The sequence below is a fragment of the Neovison vison genome, chromosome 1 (genome assembly GCF_020171115.1).
Source record: "Neovison vison isolate M4711 chromosome 1, ASM_NN_V1, whole genome shotgun sequence".
In the NCBI taxonomy this organism is placed as follows: Eukaryota; Metazoa; Chordata; class Mammalia; order Carnivora; family Mustelidae; genus Neogale; species Neogale vison.
In genome coordinates, this window is record NC_058091.1 from 168197665 (window position 1) to 168221852 (window position 24188).

General features: G+C 48.5%; 1 protein-coding gene across 4 annotated transcripts in view; it reads left to right on the forward strand.

The window, feature by feature from the left end:
* COL23A1 (collagen type XXIII alpha 1 chain) overlaps positions 1–24188 on the forward strand; it is a 318044-nt gene that overhangs the window by 14295 nt on the left and 279561 nt on the right. For all 4 annotated transcript variants that reach the window (XM_044262799.1, XM_044262818.1, XM_044262826.1 and 1 more), the window contains exon 2: positions 9738–9804. In XM_044262799.1, coding sequence (XP_044118734.1) covers positions 9738–9804 — 67 coding nt within the window. The remainder of the gene's footprint in view (positions 1–9737; positions 9805–24188) is intronic.

Below are 24188 nucleotides of genomic sequence, written 5' to 3' on the forward strand. Positions count from 1 at the left end.
TTTTTTTAAAAAAATTATTTTATATAAATTCAATTAATTAACGTAGAGTGTAGTATTAGTATCAGAGGGAGAGGTCAGTGATTCATCATTTGCATAGAACACCTAGTGCTCCTTCCATCACATGCCCTCCTTAATGCCTGTCACTCAGTTACTCCATCCCTCCACCCACCTCCCCTCCAGCAACCCTCAGTTTATTTCCAAGAGTTAAGAGTCTCTTATGGTTTGTCTCCCTCTCTGATTTTGTTTTACCTTCTTTTCCTTCCCTTCCCCTAGGTCATGATCCCAGGGTCCTTTTGTTTCTTATGAATGCAATCATATGATAATTGTCTTCCTCTGGTTGACTTATTTCACTTATTTCCTCTAGTTCCATCCACGTTGTTACAAGTGGTAAGATTTCATTTTTTGATGGCTGTGTAATATTCCATTGTATATATACACACCACATCGTCTTTATCCATTCATCTGTCAATGGACAGTGGGGCTCTTTCCATAGTTTGGTGATCATGGACATTCCATCTTCCTCTCTCCAACTTCAGAAGGCTGCCAGGCTCCATGTCTGTTTTCTCTCCCTGTGTTGCAGCCTGGAAACTCTCCCCAGGCAGGAAGCTGGAGCCCTTGTTCTCTGTCTGAGATCACTCTCCTTTCCTGCTTGGTATCAGTGTCTTCAAAACCTGTGTTTCCTATGTTTATTTGCAGATTTTTTCATTGTTTTTTTTTTGTTTTGTTTGTTTTTTGATGGTGCTATTTTATGCAGGAGGATAATATAGTTATGCTACTGTATCTTGCCTGAAAGTAGAAATCCATAATGTGGCTTTAAAAATGTTTTGGAGTAATTTTAGATTTATAGGAAAATATGTTTACGTATGTACATAACCATAGCACACTCATATTACTATTAACTGTGATACCTTACTCAAGTAGGTAGAGTTCCAAGACAACCCTCAGGATTCCCACTCTTTGTGTACATACTTTGTACTCCCCTTCAGCATTGGCAGCACTGTGATTATGATAGGATCACTCCCGGGACTGAGTTAGCAGTCAGTTGACTGAGTTCATTATAACATTTATCCTTGGTAGGCCTGACATAAGCAGGTGTACTTAGAAGGCACTGGGCCCCTCCTGGAGTCAGAGGGATCTGAAGCATGAGAGGGTGTGTGGAGGGGACCACATGTCAAGGAGTTGTGCATAGCCTATAGACACTGAGAGCTGCCCCTAGCCAGCAGCCACCAAGGGAATGGGGCGCACAGACCACAAGGAACCACATGGGCTTGAAAGAGGACTCAGGAGTGCAGAAAGAAACACACAGCTGATGCATTGATTTCAGCTTCAGGAAACCATGAGCAGAGAACCAAACTGTCTTGTGTCCAGACCTTCGACTGCAGAAACCCTAGTAAATAAGTGTTGTTTGAAGCTGCTGATTTTGTGGCAATTTGTTATGCAGCGATTAAAAACTAATACAATTACTATCAACTAAAAAGGACCAGGTCCAATTCCTTAGTAACAATATCCTACTATTAATCTAGCAAGATCTCAACAGAGAGTAATGTGAGGACCAGCATGAAGTCACGGGTCCATTCCCACCACCTCCATTTTTTTTTTCCACCTCCAATTTTTAAGATGATTTTAATACACCCAAATTGTGTCTTCGTTGGAGATGGTTAGGATTCTGATTAATAATAGATACATCATATGAGAAAATATTTGCAAATCATATATCTGATAAAGATGTAGTGTCCAGAAAAATGTAAAGAACTCTTATAGCTCAACATCAAAAAGACAACCCTATTTAAAAATGGGCAAAGGACGTGAACAGACATGTCTTTAAACAAGACATGCATATGATCAGCAAGCAGATGAAAAGATGCTCAACATCATGAGTCATTAGGGACATGCAGATCAAATTGCAGTGAAATACCACTCAACACACACTAGGATCTGTTGATGAAGATGGAGAGAAACTGGAACCTTCATACATTGTTGGTGGGAATATAAAATGATTCCACCATTGTGGAGAAGTTTGGTAGGCAATCAGAACACAATATATGGCCTTACCATATGACCCAGCAATTCTATTCTAGGTATATATCCAGGAGAATTAAAAACAGGTACTCCAACAAATACATACCTTCATGTTCACCGCTGAACAGTTCACAGTAACCAAAAGGTGGACACAGCCCAAATGTTCATTAACAGATGAATGGATAAACCAATTGTGGTATAGACACCCAGTGCAATATTACTCAGCCATAAAAGGGAATGAAGCTGATTCATTGCTACAGAGTATGGATCTCAAGAACATTATGCTAAGTGAAAGAAACCAGATACAAAATGTCATATATTATGTCATTCATTTCCACAATACGTGACTCCGTAGAGACAGAAAGATCGGCAGCTGCCACGGGCTCAGAGGAGGGAGGAACAGGGAGCAGCTGCTTAGCGGGCACAGGATTTCCTTTTGGAGTCATGAATGTTTTGGAACTAGAAAGAGGGAGCTAGATAAAGGGGTGATTGCACTTGCCACCAACCGTTCACTTCCACATTGTTCACTTTAATTTTATGCTGTGTGAATTTCACCTTAATGCAAAAAATAGATGTGTTATAGAAAATAACAAAGCTGTATCTTAGTGGGTGTTAAAGGACTTTGTGATTTCTTTTTTTTTTTAAGATTTTATTTATTTATTTGACAGAGAGAGAGATCACAAGTAGGCAGAGAGGCAGGCAGAGAGAGAGAGGAAAGCAGGCTCCCTGCTGAGCAGAGAGCCTGATATGGGGCTCAATCCCAGAATCCTGGGATCATGACATGAGCGGAAGGCAGAGGCTTAACTCACTAAGCCACCGAGGAGCCCCAGGACATTATGATTTCTTTTTTAAAAAGGGAACTACAGACTTTATTCAGACCTCCCTAGTTTTTCTCTAAAGTCCCTTTCCTGTTCCAGGATCCCACCCAGGATACCAAGTTGCATTCCATTGTCATGTCTTTTTGGTCTCCTCAGTCTATGACGGTTTCTCAGCCTTTCCTTGTTTTTCATGACCTTAACAGTTTTTGGACATACTGGACAGGTAGTTTGTAGATGGTCTCTCAGTTTGGGTGGCTCTCAAGATCAGACTGGACTCTGAAGTCTTGGGAAGAATAGCACTGAGGTGGATCGCCATTGTCATGGTGTCATGTCAGGGGTCCACGATGTCACATGACTTACCACTGGTGGCATGAACCTTGACCACTTGGTTAATGTAGTATCTGCCAGATTTCCACGTTATAAAGTCACTGTTTTCCTTTCTCTGCTCTTAGGAAATGAATCTAGCCTTCACTCAAGAAGAAGGGAATTTAGCTCCACCTCCTGGAGAGGGCAGTATCTACATATATTATTGGAAGATTTGTCTCTTCCCACTTATTTATTCAGTCATTTATGTCAGGATGGACTCATGGGTTTCTAACCTATTCTTTGGCTAATAATCCAATACTGTGTTTTTTATTTTGTGGCCAAGTTGTTCCAGCTTTGGTCATTCTGAGCCCTTTCAGGTAGGTTTTGTATTTCTTTGACATAACTCTTTCCCCACCTCCTTTTTTCAGAAAGGACTTTCTTACTTTCCGCCACTACAAGGTACTTGAAGTTCATCTTGTATATTTCCTAGCCCAGGCCTAGAACCAGTTATTTCTCCAAGGAGCCCTGGTTCCTTTTCTTGGAAAATGGTATTTAGAAACCAAGATTCGGGTCCTAGGTGGGCTTGTTGCTTCCAGGATATCATTGGTGGTTGGGTCATCTCTGCAGACAGCTAGTGTATATATGCCTGAATATTCATTCCCCGGTGTACACATACCTATGCATATTATTTCTGTATGTCTCTTCCTGTGCACATTAGATGGGACCTTGGAGTGGCGTCTCTGACTCATCCAGCACCACACAGATCATTCTGTCTTTCCCCCTTTGTGTATTTATAACTTCTTTCTTGGACAACGAGAAGCCCGGCTCTCATCACTCATTCAACCCTAATGTCTACACAAAGTAGTTTCAAAATTGCCAACCTTTCAGAACTGCCCTCTTAATGCCCATTGCCCAGGGAGAAAGGGAGCAACAGCTTTCCTTGCTAGGGTACAGCATCTCTGTAGGGCTCTTTTTGTGTTAGGCCTGATAGTTCTCCATCAAAACACTGTTCCCCCAGTTACTTATGTCGCCTGCCTGTCTTTCGCCGCTACTTGGCAGCAGTCTTAACAAAGTTACATTCATTCCTCACAGCCCATGTTTCATCCAGGGATTCTCCGACCTCCTGGTTGATTTTTTTTTTTTTTTTGAAGAATTTATTTATTTATTTGACAGACAGAGATCACAAGTAAGCTGAGTGGCAGGCAGAGAGAGAGGGGGAAGCAGGCTCCCTGCTGAGCAGAGATTTTCCCCTCAATGATGCAGGGCTTGACCCCAGGACCCTGAGATCATGACCTGAGCCAAAGGCAGAGGCTTTAACCCACTGAGCCACCCAGGTGCTCCCCCTCCCGGTTGATTTTTAAAGAAAATGTGTATTTGTTAAAGTTCACTCTTTGTTGGGACGCCTGGGTGGCTCAGTTGGTTGGATGACTGCCTTCAGCTCAGGGCGTGATCCTGGAGTCCCGGGATCGAGTCCCACATCAGGCTCCCAGCTCCATGGGGAGTCTGCTTCGCTCTCTGACCTTCTTCTCGCTCATGCTCTCTCTCACTCTCTCTCTCAAATAAATAAATAAAATCTTTAAAAAAAAAAAAAGTTCACTCTTTGTGATCTCCAGTTTTATTTATTTATTTTTTAAATATTTTATTTGAGAGAGAGAGAGGGAGAGAGCAGGAGGAGCAAGAGAGGGAGAAGCAGACTTCCCGTTGAGCAGGGAGCCCGATGCGGGGCTCGATCCCAGGACCCCGGGATCACGACCTGAGCTGAAGGCAGATGCCCAACTGACTGAGCCACTCAGCTGCCCCAGTCTTACTGTTTTTGACAAATACACAGAGTCCTGTGTCTAGCACCTCCGTGGCATACAGAACAGTTCTATCAGCCCCTCACCGACTCCTTGTGTCTCCATGTACTTCAGACTTGGTGCTCCTCAACCTTCAGCAGCCCCGGATCTGATTTCTGTTCTTTTCGTTCTGTCTGGCCCCCGGGGTAGATGGCAACTTTTTATTTGTTTTGAGGTATGAAGTTTGCTTGTAAGCAACTCTGTGATCAGAGCTGACTGACAGCTGGAGGCAGGTCCCACCCTGATGCTTACCAACCCCTGTGTGGTCTCAGTGTTCTCATCCGTAAATGGGCATAACAGCAATCCCCACATTCTGGAGGTAGGGGGCATATGGGTAGGTCTGAATGAGGTAACAGCTGTTAGCACAGTGCCCAGTCCATTGTTAGTAATGAGGAACTCAGTAATAATACTTTGTGTTTGTTATTCTCCCCATCTCCATGATGAGGTATGAATAAAAGAACATCAGAGGCCAGATCTGGCTGCCCTCTTGGGCTGCTGGGGGTAGGGACCCCTCCTTGTGGGGGCTGGAGCAGAGAGGGTCCTCTGACACTTGTGGTATTAGAATCATCTGTCTGTCATTCACAGATTGATCTCGGCAGGGAGACTTGAGGGTGTCATTTTGGTTCTTCTTCCACTTCCACGCTTTTTTTTTTTTTTTTTTTTTTTTTTAAGCTGAGAAGATAGTATGACAGCACTGTAGGGACTTCTAAAGATGTAAATCACCATAATCCGGACACCCACGGGGATTCATGTTTTGGTAGCTGCTGCCTCCCCATGCCTGAATTTTTACACAGATACAGACTTTTTATTTACGGTATCATAAACATCCCCCACCCCTTTCTTGCAACGCAGTGTTCCTAATGACATTTCACGAAATATGACAGTTTCTTCCAGGCCCGTTGCCCTCAGTATCTAAACCACTCCCACTGGTTCCGTGGGGTGGGGGGGGCAGTTTCATGCGTGTCATTCTTTGCTCCTGCTGATTTTTATTTTCCTGAGATTTCTTCCCTAGGGCAGGAGTCTTCTGTCGAAGAGGCTAGGAACGTCTTTGTGGCTTTATTTGTACCATTTTACAGAAATAAACCGTGACATCCTTCTACGTGTATTAATCTATATTTCATCAAAAAGCACCGGTTCGAGGCTGTGATCAAACATCTGGCCGAGGGTGCCAGACTAGTGCTCCCACAGGTCCTTAATATGTTTATCATCCAACAGTGTAACTGACCTTTTCTGAGAACGACGACCTCCCCTTCGCGCCGGATGCCCCTCCCCCACCCCGAAACTTGGAGTCCTCCTTTGGGGGGGAGGAGAGGACCCGCGGAGGGAGCAAGTCTCAGCGACTTTTCTCTGAAACTCCTCCTTTATTTACTTTTGGAGTCAGGACTTGTTTGCATATGTAAAACCAGGACCATATTGTTTCCAGATGGGAGGGGTGTTGCCAGATAATTGGATGCAAAAAAAAAAAAAGAAAAGAAAAACGAAAGAAAAAAAAAAGTTGAGGCCTTTAAATCATTTTTACAAACCTGGACACAGAACAATATTTTCTTAGAATTAGAGAAGAAAAGGCGAAGCATGGAAATAAAGATTGTGGGATTGGGTTTCTAATTCAAACATTTCAGCTTGTGTTCATAGCAGTGGCATTTCAAACCCACAGAAGTGAGGGGCCTGGAGAGGGAAGATGGGGGTGGGGGGGGCTTGGGGGACTTGCAGAGGAAACTACAGATTCACCATCTAATCCAGAGGGACACGTGGGGACGGAGTTAGAGTCAATGACCAAACGAAAACTCGATCCCATTAAGCCAGGACCCCACCTACTAGCATTAACAATAAGGTTATCTGCACCGCCCCGCCCCCCAGTTTCCTGTTTAGTTTTTTATTTTACGATAAGAGCAGTTTGGAAGCAATTGTGCATCCTATCAGTATTTGATAAAGCCTCCCTCCCTTTCAGCCTAGCGGCGCAGAGGTGGGGGGCTGTTAAAGGCGAGTTGGGGTTTAGCCTGAAGTGCTCCGATTTCCAACCGGGAAGCGAGTGCGGCTTCCAGTCTGTCTCGTGACGATAAAAACAGACGTGAGTGTCTGGCACAAATTGACCCGCTGAAACGCGAAGGCTGGATCGGTTTGCCGCGTGCAATTTGAAATCTGTAATAGTATCTGCAAATACGGCGGGGGTGGGGTGGGGGGTGAGCTCTGAGACCCCGCACCCCGCTCGGGCCAGTGTCTGCATCCGCCGGCAGCTTCCACGCTCCAGTTCAGAGGCACGGGTTGCTAGTGGGCGACTGGGCCCACCCAGCTGGGAGGCTCGGTGTGTGCGGCTGCTGCTGCTGGAGGAGCCTTTCTGTCTCCGCCACGCCCCCCCCCCCCCCCCCCCCCCCCCCCCCCCGGCTTGCGAGAGCCCAGGGCAGCTCTGGGAGCCTCTGGAGCTTGGGGGTCCATGCAGAGCAGGAGTAACCGGTAGGGCTCTAGCTGGGACCTGGAACCTGGGACCTGGGAGCCAGTGTCCTATCCAGGTTTTGATTTCTGGGGCAGGCTGAGGCCTTGGGGGGCTGAGAAGGTATGGGTGAAGATGGGCAAGTTAGTGCATCTAAAGGCATACCCTTACCCACCCCAAACACCTCCCCCAACCCCACCCCCCCCATTCATGGTATTTCTGCCATTCAGCTGGGGTAGGGGGGGCATGACCACAGACCCGTGTTCCCTCAAAACCTGTATGCCTTCACCCCATCTCTGGTGGGTACCAGCCTCTGTGGCTCATCTGTAAAATGAGGGTGAGGATGGTAGGACTGGAGGTGGACCTGGAAGTACATGTCAGGTGGCCTGAGCTCCTGGTCCCCTGTGTTTCAGCCAGTGGCAGACCCAGCTTGGCTGAAGTCCCCAGCTCCTGTGAAAATTCCAGGCTTGGTGCTTGGGGGCTCAAAACTGGGGGTGCTCTTCTCACCTCCTCTAAAGCAAAATAACAGCTCGGGGGACATCTGGGTGGCTCAGTCTTTAGGCGTCTGCCTTCTCAGGTCGAAATGGAATCAAGTCCCACGTCGGCTTCTTGCTCAGCAGAGAGCCTGCTTCTCCCTCTGCGTCTGCTGTGTTCCCTCTTTTGCTGTCTCTCTCTGTCAAATAAGTAAATTTAAAAAAAAAAAATCTTAAAAATAACAGCTTTGTGGGTGCCTGGTTGGCTCAGTCTGTAGATGGTGTGATGCTTGATCTCAGGGTTGCGAGTTTGAGCCCCAGGTGGGGCACAGAGACGACTTTAAAAAAAGTTAAAAACAATAGTTCATATGCTTGCTGTACCGTCTTCAAGGTATCTTAAATTTTTATTTACTTATTTTATTTAAAAAAAATATTTATTAGTTTATTTTGAGAGATAAAAGGATAGAAAGGGAGTGGGCACAAGTGGGAGGAGCAGAGGGAGGAGACTCTCAGGCAGACTATGTTGAGCCCAGAGCCTGATGTGGGGCTCGATCTCACGACCCTGAGATCGTACCCTGGGCCAGAACCATATGTCAAACCCTTAACCCACTCACTGAGCCACTGAGGCACCCCGAGAAAGATTATATTTTTATGTTTGAACCTTCTGGTGGTAGTATCACATTTTGTCATTCAAGTTATCCCATTTGGGGTTTCCTTTGTTTAGGAGAGAGATTTTTTGTTTGCTTCCTAGGGAAAAGTTGATACTTTATTTTTATTTTTATTTTTGGTTAGGACTCAAGCCTTTGCTTGTTTGGGAATTATGGGCCCGTCATTTCACTCTTCTGAACCTGGCTTTGGGTTTACGGACTCATTTCTTTTTTTTCCAAGCTGGTCCCCTGTGTGTGAGGTAGGGACGGTAACCTGGGCCTCCAAGAGTTTCCTCTGACAGGCCTGTCAGGTGATGATTATGCCTCAGCTTGACTGCAAGTTAGCATAATAGTGGAGCTGGGATGTTTGATCCTATTTCTGGGGTAATTCTTTTCCCTTCCCCCAAATCTACCGCAGGGCTGGGCATGCATAGAGATTCTTGTTCAGTGGACTGAGCCAAATTTTCTAGGCCAAGGATCCCTGCTGGTAAGAAGGAAGGAAGATGTCATCAGGTGAATTAGGACTGGGCCTGGGGTCTGATGCCCCATGGGCTGCAAGGGATGCAGCAAGGGGGCCCGGGGTGTCCTGGGTTTGGGTCCCATCTAAGGACCAAGGGTAGGTGCCAAGGCCCAGCCTCCCTCTGCTCAGCCCTCCCCTCTTCACAGAGACTACATGGTCACTCTGACTTTTCTGGATTCAAGTTTGAAAATGCTATAACAGGGACGCCTGGGTGGCTCAGTGGTTAAGCATCTGCCTTTAGCTCAGGTCGTGATCCCAGGGTCCTAGGATTGAGCCCCCGCATTGGGCTCCTTGCTCAGCGGGGAGCCTGCTTCTCCCTCTGCCTCTGCCCTTCCCCCTACTTATGCTCTCTCTTTCTCAAATAAATAATAAAATAAAATCATTAAGAAAAAAAGAAAAAATTAAAAATTAAAAAAAAAAATGAAACTGCTGTAACAGAGCAGAAACTGCCACCTTTTCAGGGACTCCCAAGTGATCGTTGCACATTTCTTTTTGTTTCTCATCTTGGACTAAAACTAGCTGTAGCACTTAACCACCTTGTAAAGAAAATATGCCCAACAGTGCAACCCCAATGTTGATCTTTCCAATACGGTGAGGTTTGCTGATTTTTCCACTTTTGCCCCTGTCCACTCTCAAACTCATGCTCGTTTTTTTTTTTTTTTTTTGCACCCCCCTTTCCTTTCTGATTCAGAAGTTGGAGGGACTGGCCAAGCACCGGACAGTTCGGGAAGCACCGAGCGCGTGTGTCTGCCCACCAGGTAAGTGGGTGTTTGATCTTTGTGGGCCCCTGACTTTCAAGGTCCAGCCTCCTATCTCCTGTCTGCTCAGAACTGCCAAGCCCACAAGGTCCAGATGCTGGCCCTGGGTTGTGGCTCGTGGACCATCTGGGGGGATCTTTCTGCCTTTGTCTTCTCTGACCAGCTCACCAGTCAAGGATTCTGGAGAAGTTACCTGACCTGGTTTGATGAGGATGGTGGTCCTTAGAAACTGTTAGAAGTGGCTTGTGCTGTCACTCCATCCACCAGCCATGGGGTCTGGCTTTTCCCCCATTCACTTCAGCTGGCCGAGACCTGAGGTTCCTTGAAAATGAACTTCTCCATATTAGGAGATGCCCTGGGATTTCTGCACAGGTGGACCTTGCAGTATGAGCATGGAGAGGATTTTATGGGCTGGCTTGACTTAGTCTCTAAGAGGACCTCCTACATTTTAACAGGAGGAACAAAGGACTTGACAAGCAATGCCATCATTAGCAGACCAGGAAGTCAGACGTTTGATTCAGTGGGGAGAAAAACAAATTAGACCCACAGATGAGTTTTTGGATAGAACAGGGATGGTTCCTGTTGTGTTTCTTTTCTGTTTCTCCCCCTCCCCCTTTCTGAGTGCTGTATGGATGTCGATTCATGTGAGTTATGTGGAGAAGTATTTTTTAAACTGGGAGTCACAAAGCGTTTGTAGGATATGAAATCAGTTCCGTGGGCTGCAGCCAGTGTTTTGAAATTTTGAATTGGCTGTAGACTGGAATCAAAACGTATCGGAGTGAAGTTTTTCCTTGAGCTATTTTATTTGGAGTGTGTGACCTGGATGGTGATGGAAATGGGTTTCCTGCTATGCGATGCTGACCAGAAGTTTGAAAATCCCAGATGCAGATGATTGGGAGGTGGGGACACAGGGAAGGGGCACAGAGTTCCTGGGTTAATCTTAGTTGGACCCAAATCTTGGTTTGTTGTTTATTAACTCTCGGGATCTTTATCGAAAATGGATAACAATATGGGAGTGGGCTCTGTAGGCTTTTTTGAGATTTGTACTTGAGTCTGGATCAAAGCCCATGACCTGGAGACAGTCCTGTGACCTGCTTTCCCTTGGGTGGGTGGGTGGGGGAATCCTGAACCACCAAGAGAGGCTCCAAGAGGGTCCCAGCTTTTTTCCTAGCACTGAACGCCTAAACGGACTCCCTTTCCCCCCAGCTCTGATCTGCCCTGCAGACTTTTGGAGTCTGGACCCGCAAACCGCCCTCTGCAGCTTGGAGCCCCATCTGATTTGAGATACTTCCAGTTTCCCCCTGCCCCCCCATGCCCACCCAGTTCCTTCTCACGGCCTGGAGACTGTGTGATCTTTTGTCAGATCCTAGGAGGTCTGATAAAACAGATAAGCGTGGCCAGAGAAGGGAGACACCCTGTGTGTGCTGCCCATTGTGCAGCGGGCCCTCAGCGGGAGCTGTGGAGCCAAGAAGGGGGCCAGGCCTCTTGCCCATTCCCCCCGCCCCCTGCCCAGCCAGGGGTTGGAGGCCTGGCAGGGCTGTGCCCTGAAATGGCCCTGTGACCTCGGACAAGGGAGGGACCTGTGCCTTGCTCCTCTTGTCATCTATACAATGGTGTAGAGGGTTGAATGAGGTCATCCAGGATCGAGTGTGGGCCCTAAGTCCAATGACAAGTGTCCTTAGGAGACAGAAGGGAGAGGTTTGAGACTCAGACACACACAGAGAAGAAGGCTTTGGGAGCACTGGGAATGACACACCTAAAGGCCAGGAACACCAAGCCTTGCCCATAGCCACTGGAAGCCGGCCAGGGGGTATGGAGGGGGGTTCAAAGGGAACCAGCCCTGGTGGCACCTTGACTTTGGACTTCTGGCCCTCAGAACTGTGAGCGAATCAGTGCCCTGTCATTTTAAGCCATCTCATTTGCGGCAGTAGGTTGTGGCAGTTCAGGAAACTAGAGCGGGCTGGGATGTGAATCACCCCAAGGACCTGGAGCTTGCGGAGGGGGAGGATCGAAATCAGGAGCCCCCGTTCCCCATGCCTTTGGTTCTCATTCACCTGCCCAAGGAGACCCTTCTGCACTGCTTCTGCAGACAGCTCCAGGCTTTAGACGCACGTCCCTTGAGTAACCCAACACCCTTTTCCCGTGTGACCTATGTATTTACACATTGAAAAATGAGCCGGAAGTTCAAAAAGCTTCCGTAGTTTCAAAGTGGTCATTTTTGTGTAGGAAGTGGCATATGACGTGATTGAAAAAGTGCAGGGACTGCTAAAGATTACCTGCAGAGAAGGATACTCCTTCCCCGTGCTCCCCAGTTCTCCCGCTTACCTTTCTAGGGGCTCGGCCAGCGTGCCCCTGTGCTAGAGAAGAACTTTCGCCATATCCTGCAAATACAGCGGCCACTATTGGCACCCTGTGGCTGCTGAGCCCTTGACATACGGCCAGAGCCAGTGAGGAACTGAATTTTAGAATTAGTCCTTAATTTTCATGTCAGCCGCCACACATGGCTAGTGGCTTTGGTCTCGGGCTGCTGGGTTTTGGAGGTAGTTCCTGTATATTTCAGACCGGGCCTGGAGGTGTCAGGCTGGATGGACAGGAGCCCGCAGTCTGTTGGGGGAGGCCCCATGCCCTCACAGCAGCAATTCTAGAACTGCAGGAAGGGCTGGGAGTCCTCTAAGGGTGTTCTGTGGCAGAGGAAGGCACAGTCTGGCCCCCTTTTGGACTAAGACCTGTCATGACCCTGGAGCATCCTAAGGGAGGGGTCGGGGCTGGCTCCCAGCATCTTGGAGCCGAAGAGCCGTGGGTTTGATGTGACTCTGTGGTGTGGTCCCATCTGGCACGTCCTGGGGTGTTATTGGTCCTTGCAGGAATTAACTCTGCTAATGCCGATTGCTGAGTTAATTGCTGTGCCTGGAGTATGGGATGCATTGATCAGCAACGTCTGGGTCATGTGTCTGTTCTTGGATCCGGGGGAGCCCCTTGTTGGGGGGATTGACCCCCCCCAGAACCATGTGGGCTGAGAATGGGCAGGATAGTGACCCCAAGGAGTATTCCCAGGGTGCCTGTTCCCAGAAAAAGACAAAATAGATTCAGCTGGGAAGTCATAAGTAAGAGCTTACCACTTTGGAGGGCAGCTGGTCAGCCCAGTCTAGGGGGGCCCTCAGCTGGGGACTGTAGACAGAGTCTGGGTTTGACCAGAGGCTTGTCTCCACTCTGGGCACAGAAGGCAGTCCTTTCCTTCTGTTGAACTTGTCAAACCTTTTGCCCAGCCCAGTGACAAAGCACTTGGACTCTGGGTGCTGACTGTCTAGTTCAAATTCTGTCACTCACCAGCTCCATGACCTTGGACACTCACCCCCTTCTCCTCCTGCTGCCTCAGTTTCTCATCTGTGAAATGGGGTTTCCAGTAGGAGCAACATCATAGGATTGTCCCAAGGATTGGATCAGTTTAATGCATGTAAGTTGTTTAGGACAGGACCTCTGCTGCTTCCTGAGAGTGAGCTGTGGTTACCATTAACTCAGATCCACCGTGCCCAGGCTAATGCAGACCCACCCGTGCAGCTGTTACCCTCTCGATTCTCGCTGATGTCCGGCAGGGCTGCCGGAGAGATGGGGAGAGGAGATTCCAAGTTAGTGGTTGTCTGGGAATATTCTGGAGGGAAAGAACAAAGGCTTGGCACACCGCATTGGCATGTTCTGCGGGGACATGGGTGTGAAAAAGCTGGTGACAGAGCCCAGGAGGGAGAGAACCGGAAGGGAACAGGAAACGCGTAACCCGTGAGCTCCTGTTAACCACTAAGGGCTTCCAGAAGGAAGCACACAAAACCTGGGGCTCTTCACCGGTTCACACCGGTTTCCACTCTGGTTTCCCCTTGCCCTGGAAGTTTGTTAGGAACTTTTCAGGAAAGTGGCAATATTTTTCTCTCTCTCTTTTATTTTTCCCTGTGCCCTTGTATAACATACCAGAGATGCTGCCTGTGGTTTCCCAATGATGTGCACCAGTAAGCAGATTAATCAGAGTTAGAAATGTGTGGCTCTGTGAGGGTGTTTGGGAATTTGAGCAGAGGAGTGAAACCTTATGGAGGAGAGCCTGATGTCCAACCTGATAGATCTCCTTGATAGTTTACGGCAAATGTTACTGAGTGGAACGGAAGTACAAGTTACATGTGTTCAGCCTGTTTATTTGTTGGCATAGCAGAGAGCTTCATGAAGGAATCATTAGTCCCCTTTCTGAATTATTTATTCAGAGAATTTTAAAAATAACACTTTTTTTTAAACCCGCTAAAGCCTCAGTGGCTGGAATTTATGGTACAAAACAGTAGCTCGATGGCAATTCTCCTGCTGTGTCAGACTGCACAGAGTTGAAGGAGTTAATTTGTGTGTCCGATCTTGTTTGCTTGTTTCTTGGTGGGAATACTCAGGAGGAAGGTCTCCAGAGCCCGCTTCATTATGCCTAAATATTTGTGCCTTCTTTCGTTCATCTCTCCCTACCCTCATTTTGTGCTTTCCCTGGGCGATATTGACAAAGATTGAGAGAGACATGGCAGATGGAGCCTGTCATTGGAGGTCACGGGGCTGAATCAAGAACATTACTGTACTAAGAATGGGAAGAGAGAGAAAAAAAGTCTTGCAGAAGAGAAAAAAAAAAAAAAAAGGAGATCATCCCAGATCAGGAGGACCTGGGCAGGGGGAAGATAGCTGGGCAGTGTTTGGAAGAACGTTTGGCATCTCAGCCAGCTGGGACAGGGAGCGCATGCCACAATCCCCCCACTTGGAGCAGAGGCAGCGGGGTGCTCTCTGGTTGGAAGGCGGCAGTGGGAGGTCAGGGTGGGTCCTGGTTAGAGAGGGATGTGGGTCTTATTCCAAGGGAAGACACGACTGAGGGAATGGCAGTAGAGTTCAGCGTTCAGAGGATCCCAGAAACAGCTCAGAGTGAGGACCGGGGACAGATTTGGTTCCTTCAGAGAAGTCCCTGGAGAGGGTGCTCCGGGTGGGGATGGTCTTGGTCTTGTTCCCTGCCGTGTCCCCTGCCGCCTAGAATGGTGTCAGACACGCAGTGGAAGGATGATCTACATCTGCTGGGTGACTTCTGTGGAGGAGAGGGCGTGAGAGCTTGACTGGGGGCCGTGAGAGTTGATGGCAGGGAGCAGCTGCAGGAGGCACGGGCCCACGTGGGGGACGGAACTCACAAACAGGATGGATGAGCACAGGACGGGACAGAGGTGCCTGAGGCTAAGAGCCTAGGGGAGGTCGATGCCCGAGCAGAGACAGGAAATCCCTGAAGAGGGATTTGGAAGGGAAGATGGTAAGCGTGGTGGTTTTGGTTAGTGAGTGGCTTCATGAGCCAATTAGCAGACCCACTGATGGATGGGAGAAGATAATTAGAGGTCTTTCCTTAGGGCATCGGTCCAGCTACTCTGAATCTGCTAATTACAAAATATACCCTGTCCTGTAAGTAAAGGTCGAAGGGTTTAACTGTATGCTGACCGCTGAAATTTGGAGATTTTCCTGTGACCACCAGAGGGAGCCCACTATATTCATTAAATTCTATAGAAATTGAACAGGAATTTAAAAGCAAAGGATAATTAATTTTTAAAAAATGACTATAAGGCACCTAGCAGTGAGACACAAAGTCAGGTACCCACTCTGGTGTTTTTTCCTACCAAAATGGAAGATGCCTCAGAATATTCTAGAAGATTCCAGTATCAAGTGGTTTCCTGGAAGCTGGGATAAATTATGGGAAGGGTAAAATAGCCCTCAGCAAATGCATTCCTAGAACAGTTGCCCCACCCACCCAATGTGTCTGGAGCGCCATCTGGTTTAGTTGTAGCTCAGAATCCTGAAGCTATGGGAAGAGAGGGACTCAAAATGTCTTGACCTCAGCTTGGCCAACTCTGTGCCAACTCTTGGGTGACAGGTGCAACTTTTCACTGTGTGGGGTGTCATGTAACTTTGGAGGTAAGGGTTATTAAATTACTAAATGTCCTACAGATCAGGAATTGCTCACAGGGTGGCACTGCCTTTCCTCAGGGTAAGTTCAAGGGGATCATCCTATCTGGCTTCTCACTGTCCTTCGGATGCCAAAGTATATTCCACATGGATGGAAGACGTCAACATTAAAAATGAAGCCACAGGGGCGCCTGGGTGGCTCAGTGGTTAAAGCCTCTGCCTTCGGCTCGGGTCATGATCCCAGGGTCCTGGGATCGAGCCCCACATCGGGCTCTCTGCTCAGCGGAGAGTCTGCTCCCTCCTCTCTCTCTGCCTGCCTCTCTGCCTACTTGTGATCTCTGTCTGTCAAATAAATAAAATCTTAAAAAAAAAAAATTAAGCCACAGAGGGCAAGAAAAAAATACGGCAGGTCACTGAAAAAAACTGTGAAGAAGAAGTAGACTCTAAGTGTTGAAGTCCAAAACCAAAAGGCAGTGGTTCTCAACCAGGGAAGATTTTGCCCCCAGGGAAGTTCTGGCAATGTTCGGAGATGTTTCTAGTTTGTCTCAGCATCAGGGGTGGTGGGGAGCTACTGGCGTCAGAGGAGATAGAAGGCCAGGGATGTGGGTAACCATCTTGCATCATATAGGATAGCCCCAACACAAAAATGACCCTTCCCCAAATGTCAGTGGTGTCGAGGCAGAAAAACCCTTCTCACCTTAACAAAGTTTAAAGGTAAAAAGCTGAAAACAGTTCAACATATACAGTACATGTATCGTGAATATTCATGAGGTATAAAGTGTTCTTGCAAAAGAATAAGGAAAACTCAAAATGTTTTATGTGGAAGAGTGGGCAAAGAATATGAATGGAGATTCACCAATGAAAAATACAAATGGTGACACTTTCCTTCAGGGGATACTTATAGGGCACCCAACTCTGTGCCAGGCACTGCTCAGGGAACTTCAAAGATCGTCCATTTAGAATTAATAGTGGAAATTCCCAGTAATATGAGATTCTGTTTTCAGGAATCAGATTGATAATGTTTACATTGTTTTGATCTTCCTGGTGGGCATTTGTTGCAGATGAAGTCCAAGGGCAGTTGGGTGGAGAATTCTCTCTTGTTTGGGGATTCTGTCTTGTTCTCTTCAGGCCTTCTACTGCTTAGATGAGGCCCACCCACATTATGGAGGACAGTCTGCTTTCCTCCATAGGTGATTAATATTCACCTATTTGAATGTTAATCTCATCCCAAAAAGTGCTCACAGAAACATCCAGAATAATGTTGGACCTCACATCTTCATCTCTTCCTTCTTTTGGGGTCCTCCTCCTCCCCACCTCAGCTCTCTCTCTGGTCAGTCAGTTGTCTTAACTGCTTCCTATATGTGGTCAAGTCCTCCCTGCACCATCCGTCCCGCACTGCCTCCTTTAGACCCCCATTGGCTCTCGTCCTTTCCAGACCTTTCTCAGGAACAGGGCAAAGTGATATTTGGTTTCAAAGCCTTCCATGGTTTTCTACTGTCTTTAGGATCAAACGCGCAAACTGTATCTGGATATTTCTCTTATCTGATTCCTGCCTCCTTCCCTGCACCCATCTTTCACATCATATCACTTTCCTATCTCAAATTCTATGCCCTAGGGAATGACTTGGTTTCAAAACCAGAACCTGTGCGTCATTCCTCTGCCAGAAGCCGCTCTCCCCTCCTGGTGGCTCTCCTTGAAGAATCCACCCACATTCTTTCTTCAGGATCCATTGGCTGCACGGGGCTGGCTGGTTACAGACCCTCCACGGGGGTTGGCTGGGGTTACAGGAACCAAGGGCAGACTCGGCCCTTGCGAAGGGAACATGCAGAACTCAGCTCTTTCTGTAAATACGGTGGGTGATTTGTGGTGTGACCCACGGGTCTGTTCAAGGATGGTTTCATGGAAGGGCTAATTAAAATCTATTAAGGAAGCTGCCAAGCCCGACACTGTCCTTCTAGAATTCCACTTTGTCCAGGAGTGGGTAGATTCTCCCCCCCGCCCCCCCGTGGAAAAGCCTCTTTGAGCAGTGTTGGCCTCCTTTTTTTTAAAACTTGATACTACTAACTCTCTTACCATTCTTTCCAGTGTTTTCTTCACTTGGCTTTTTTTCCCTTTGCTCACTGAGACATCACTCTGGCCAGGGCTTGGCTCAGCTGAGCGGTGAGTTGCCCCCAGGGTCTGATGATTGGATTCATTTGCATTTGGTTCTCCCTGGCCTGGATCCCTTCCGAGTGAATCAGATCCGCTCCTGCTGCCTTGCCTTGGGGCACTTGCTGCCCTGTGTCGGAAATTCCCTACAAGGAAACACTTAAGAACTATCCTTTCTGCCTACTTGTGATCCCTCTCTCTGTCAAATAAATAAATAAAATCTTAAAAAAAAAAAAAGAACTATCCTTTCTGGGGCGCCTGGGTGGCTCAGTCTATTAAGCGTCTGCCTTTGGCTCAGGTCAGGATCTCAGGGTCCTGGGATTGAGTCCCACCTTGGGTTCCCTGCCAGCAGGCAGCCTGCTTCTCCCTCTGCCCCTCCCTCTACTCGACTCTCTCTCTCTTTCTCGCAAATGAATAAAATCCTGAAAAGAAAAAAAAAAAGAAGAAGAAAAGAAAAGAAATCTCCTTCCTGGAAAAGCCTTCCCAATCCTTTGCGGCTAACATCCCCTGTACATTCTGTTCTAGCCCCTCCCTTCTTTGCCTAAATTGAGCAGGGTGGGGGAGTTATGTAGACCTGGGCAACCCCAGATGCCTCTCTAGATTGGAAAACCTTGCCTCTGGGAGGGAGCACCCTCTCCATGTCTTCTCTGCCCTTGGATCGCTGAGCCCCTCTCCCCCCTTGTCGTCCTGGAGCTTGGTTACCCGCAGCTTCCTGCGCGCCCTCACCCAAGACAGCTTGCCTTGTCTAGTCATGAGGCTGAGGAAAGTGGGGGTTATGGGCAGAAAAAGCTGCCCTTGCTGAGTTGTACGGAGAGGCTTGGTGGTGGCAGAAACACAGAAATGTCCCTTCTCCCCCTGCGTCTGCTGGTTTGGTGCGCTCCGTCCCCCTGTGCTGCGTGCACCCGCACACTTCATCTTCCCTAAGTGTGTTGACAGCCACGTGTCACTGGAGCCGGCCCGGGGATTCGCGTCTGTGCGGATCACAGGGAGCAGAGGTTCTCGCGGAGCAGAGCGGAGGGAGCGCATCTCGGTGGATGGTGATCGAGTTTGCGTTGTCACTAGCAACAGAAGCCAAGCGGGGCAGACTTTGGGAGCACGGGAAAGTTCTGGAAGGAGTACTGAGCTCCCAAGGCGCACAGGATGGGGCGGTTCTGGGAATCTGGGCAGCGGCAGGTCCCCAGGGGATGGAGGCCTCTCCTATGTGTGCCATCCAACTGTTTTTACGTGTGTCACTCTGCTTCAGTCTCAGGGTCCCTACTGCGCATGCCTGGACCCTGGGCGGGTCCCTCCGCCTGGGGCCTCCGCACAGGGCAGAGAGGCCGGGAAGCGCGTCCCTGCAGGCTCCAGGATGACTTTCAGTATCTGGGAGAGAAGTCCGGCTTCAGATGCGGGTTGATCCAGCCCTGAGAGCCGGCTGTGGCCACCCATGGGCCCTGTGAGGTGCTTCTTCAAACTGTCCATCTCCTTGTCTGTAAAAGGGGACAACGTTATGTACCTTGTAGGTTTGGGTTGAGGATGCTTTGAGATAAATGCATGGGGAAGTGCTTGGCATACAGTAGGAATCTAATAATGTCTGTGGATTTATCACTAAGGAAAGTGATCTGTGGTCCCCAGGAGGTAGGTGAGAGATAATAAGGACACAGGTCCTTATTATGGGTGTGGCGTGACTGAGGGGGCATGAGCAGCCTGACACCATGTGGGGACACTTTCCGTTTGCTGCCTCCCCTGCAGAACAGAGTTTCATGTCTGCTCAGTCTCTTGGTTTGTTTGGTTCCGGAATCCCCTAGTGAAGCCTCTGCTCCAAGATGGAGAAAGAAGCGTCCATCTCCTGGCTCCTCGGGGAGCTCTTGAACTTGATTATCAGCAGGGAGCGTTTTAAAGCCCTTTTCTTTAGGGGGACCCTGAAGTTTTTTCCCCTGTGATGCAGCAAAGGCTCTCCTCTCCCCGGACCTTGCTGTTCTTTTTTAGTTTTTCAGCCCTGCCTTTAGAAATGGGCCTGAATGCCCGCCCAGCTGCCTTCCCCCCGAGGTCATGGTTTTCATGACCCTGGGCTTGAAGTGGCCTGTTGTCTGTTTCTTTAGAAGGAGCTTCGTGCGGCCCCCTCACAGGCTAGCACAGAAGTTCAAAGCCCTACAGGCTGAGGTTCTGTGCAGAACGGGGGCTCACGAGGAAGAAAAGTCCAGCAAATAAAGGCCAGTGCATGGCCCAATTTGGATGAGGGCCAGACCTGGTTCCCCCATTAGACACCCACATGCCCCCCTCCCCTGTGATGCTTTCTGCCAAATGCACCTTTAAAAACATATAGACAAGGGGCGCCTGGGTGACTCAGTTAAGCATCTGCCTTTGGCTCAGGTCATGATCCCGGGGTCCAGGGATCTAGTCCCATGTTGCGGGGGGGTGGGGGGGGCGGTGGGTCCCTGCTTAGCAGGGAGTCTGCCTCTCCTCCTGCCTCTGCCCCCCATTCATGCGCACTCGCTCTCTCTCAAATAAATAAATGAAATCTTAAAAAAAAAAATGTGTAGGCAAGACCATATGTGCCCCTGGGAGGGTGAGGGCGGCAGGTGACTTGAGGGAGGGTGGGGAATGCACTAGAAGGACTGAACAGTGACTGTACCCTGGGCATCACTGCCTGTCATCCAGGTGTGGTCAGAGGCAGACCGTGTTGGCCCCTGGGCTTGCTGAAGGTCAGCGGTGTATGGGAACGGCATACTTATTAGCTGTGACTGTGTCCTCAGAGCGTTCAGAGGGGGTCTGGGCCTGGTCTTAGCACTTCCTCTGCGTATGTATGTACTGTGGGGTGGTGGGAGGCATGGATGGGACACAGAGCTGTTCCCTGAGGAAGGCGAGGAGCAGCTACCCAGGAGTGACTGCCTCCCCCCACCCCTCCCACCAGGACTTGGGCTTAATTTCCGGGAAAGTCTTTCCACCCCATGTCTGTTTGCTCCCCCAAACGTACATCCTCTCCTCTTGCCTCCTTCCCTCTTGGGATCCAGGAGCCCCATCAGGAGGGGCTCTGCGAGGGTCAGGCTCTGCTAGCTGGCCCCTAGCCCCTTCTCTGCTTATGGGGGCAGGTGTAGAAAAGCAGGGAAGGTGTATGTGCGGAGGGGTTGGTTGCACGTGGGGGGGTTTGAGGGGCATAGACTCAGGAGGGAGGGTTTAGGGAAGGGGTAGTTTATAAGAGGGTGAATGCAGGAAGGTTGTTTTGGTAGGAGAAAGTCGAGGTGAGGGAAGGGTGGGGGGTGTGACTCATGATCTCAGGTGTATCTGGTCTGTTCTCATTGGAGGTGGGGCTCTGAGCCCCTCAGGCTGGTGCCAAGTCTGCCCAGAATCTCCCCCAGCCCCCTCGGGCTGACTCACTGGGTCTCCAGATCACCTCTTGATGATGGAATGGCTCCTTTCCTACCCAGAACGGACGGTTTGCTTCCTTGTGAATGCCCCCACGTCCCCAGAGGGCCCCCGTTGTCTCCAGTCATCTTAGCAGACTGTCCTTTTGTTTAAAAAAAAAAATTATTATTATAAAAGAAGGCTGTGCTTCTTAAAGTTAGCCCCCTCCTCCAAACAACACAGCTCTGAAGTTCAAAGAAAAGTCTCCCTTGTACCCCAAACCTCCCCACGCTCTCCAATCCCATTCCCTGGATGTAAATATTCTACAAACGCACACATTTAAACTCTTGTGGAAATAAAACAATGTGTGGTATTCTGCACTTTTCTTTCTTTCTTTTTTTTTTTTGTCTTCCCAATTTAAAGTTAAAGTTCTCTGTCAGCCCAACCTGCATGGGCTCTAGGGGCCCCGGGCCAGCTTAGGTGGGACCCCCTTCAAATAAACAGTGGACCATGACTCCAGGCGGGGGTGGGGACAGTCTCCCTGCTTTCCCTCTGCCAACATTTCCTTCCACACCGGTGGTTTTCACTCTTTCCAGGGCCAAAGTCTCCCCTGCCTGTCTCCTGCTCCTTCTGCTGCTAGCTGCAGGCTCCCATCGGAGGCGGCAGAAAGGAGGTGAATACACAGGCCACTAATATTCTGTGTCTCTGCAGTGGGTAGTAGCTTTGGTCACTGTACCATTAGCCATCTCCTCCGATGTCTGCCTCATTCTTTGTTGTCATGTTTCTTCCAAACAGAGCTTACCGTAGGCCAAACCGATATCCTGAATTTGCAGCTCCGTGAAATTTGCACAGACAGCACATAACTGGGTCCCGGGGAAGGACCAGCCCACGACCCACCCTGCAGAGACACCTCCACCCTGTCCTGCGCCCCCTTGCCTTGGCAGTTGCCTCAAGCGGGGTGTGTGGGAGGGGTGACTCCTATCCCAGTTTCTTACACAGCAGACTGGCTTTGCCTGTTTTGGTGCTTTACGCTACGTGGAATCACACAGTGTAGATTGTGTGTTTCGTGGAGCGTGATGAGCTTTGGCCGTTTTGCCCCATGTGGTTGTGGATTGCGCATTTGCTCATTTTACAGCTGTTGGGCGTTAGGACAGTTTCCCAGTTTGGGGGTCTTCTGAGTGGCCCTGCTGGGACCAACCTCGTGTGTGTGTGTGTGTGTGTGTGTGTGTGTGTGTGTGTTTCTGTGAAAATAGATTGCCTGGGCTAGACCAGGGCCTCTGCATTTCCACCCAGGGTTTACCTCCAGTTCGCCCATTTCCGTTAGGGGGACTAGAACCGCCCCCCTCCCCCAAAGGCTATCTGAGATCTTTGAGTGAGATTCGTGGACTACAGATTAATCTGGGGAGAGATGACATCTTTACCATATTGAGGGTTCCAGGTTATGAACATCATGGACCGCTGCCATGTATGGGGGTCTTTGATGTGATTTGATAATATTTTATAGTTTGGAACGGGGAGGGTCTTACATATTGTTTGTTAGATTTATTCCTAGCAATTTACTGGTTCTGCTGTTTAATCAAGTCAATCAATTAATTCTTTTTTTAAAAAAAAATATATTTATTTATTTGACAGACAGAGATCACAAGTAGGCAGAGAGGCAGGCAGGAGAGAGAGAGGAGGAAACAGGCTCCCTGTGGAGCAGAGAGCCTGATGTGGGGCTCGATCCCAGGACCCTGGGATCATGACCTGAGCCAGAGTCAGAGGCTTTAACCCACTGAGCCACCCAGGCACCCCTAATTATTTTTTTTTAAGATTTTATTTATTTATTAGAGAGAGAGGGAGAGAGAGCAAGCACAGGCAGACAGAATGGCAGGCAAAGGCAGAGGGAGAAGCAGGCTCCCTGCCAAGCGAAGAGCCAGATGTGGGACTCGATCCCAGGACGCTGGGATCATGACCTGAGCCGAAGGCAGCTGCTTAACCAACTCAGCCACCCAGGCGTCCCGTCAATCAATTAATTCTTAATTTTTAATTTAAATTCAGCTAATGTATAGTGTATTATTAGTTTCAGAGGTAGAGGTCAGTGACTCGTGAGTGCTATAACACAGTGCTTGTTACATCAGGTGCCCTCCTTAGTGCCCATCACCTGGTTACCCCATCCCCCGCACCCATCTCCCCTCCATCAGCCCTCAGTTTGTTTCCTATAATTAAGAGTCTCTTAAGGTTTGTCTCCCTCTCTGATTTTGTCTGCTGCTGCTATTTTAAATGATAATAGTTTTGAAAACTTGTTTTCTGTTTATTGCCGAGAATTCTTCACGTGGCTCCTATTTCCAGTGTCCTTGGCACCTTTGCGCAAGGCTTAATAGGTTAACAACAGTCTTTAGATTTTCCGCATAGTTTTATCATCTTAAACTTTTTTAAAAGATTTTATTTATTTATCTGACACAGAGAGAGAGAGAGAGAGAGAGAGAGAGCGCACAAGCAGGGGGAGCAGCAGGCACAGGGAGAGGGAGAAGCAGACTTCTGCCCGAGCAGGGAGCCTGATTTGGGGCTGTGTCCCAGGACCCTGAGATCAGGACCTGAGCTGAAGGCAGACACTTTAGTGACTGAGCCACCCCGGCACTGGTCGTTTCTGTCATCTTGTCTACAAACAGTTTTATTTGTTTCCTATTCTTTGCCTTTTATTTCCTTTACTGGACTCACCGCTTTGGCTCAGATCTACCCTCGTGCTGAACAGAAGGTTTCCCAGTTCTGGGGCAGACATCCTGGTTTCATAACCAAGATCGGAAAGCGCTAAGTACAACCATTGCTTTAGGGTTTTTGCAGATATTAATCAGGTTAAAGAAGTCTTCTCTTCTTACTTTGCAGAGAGGTTTGTTTGTCTTTTTAAGTTAGTATTGGGTGTTAAGACTTGTCCAGTGACATTTCTGCATATTATGAACAGATCATATGATAGCTTGCTTTTTTTT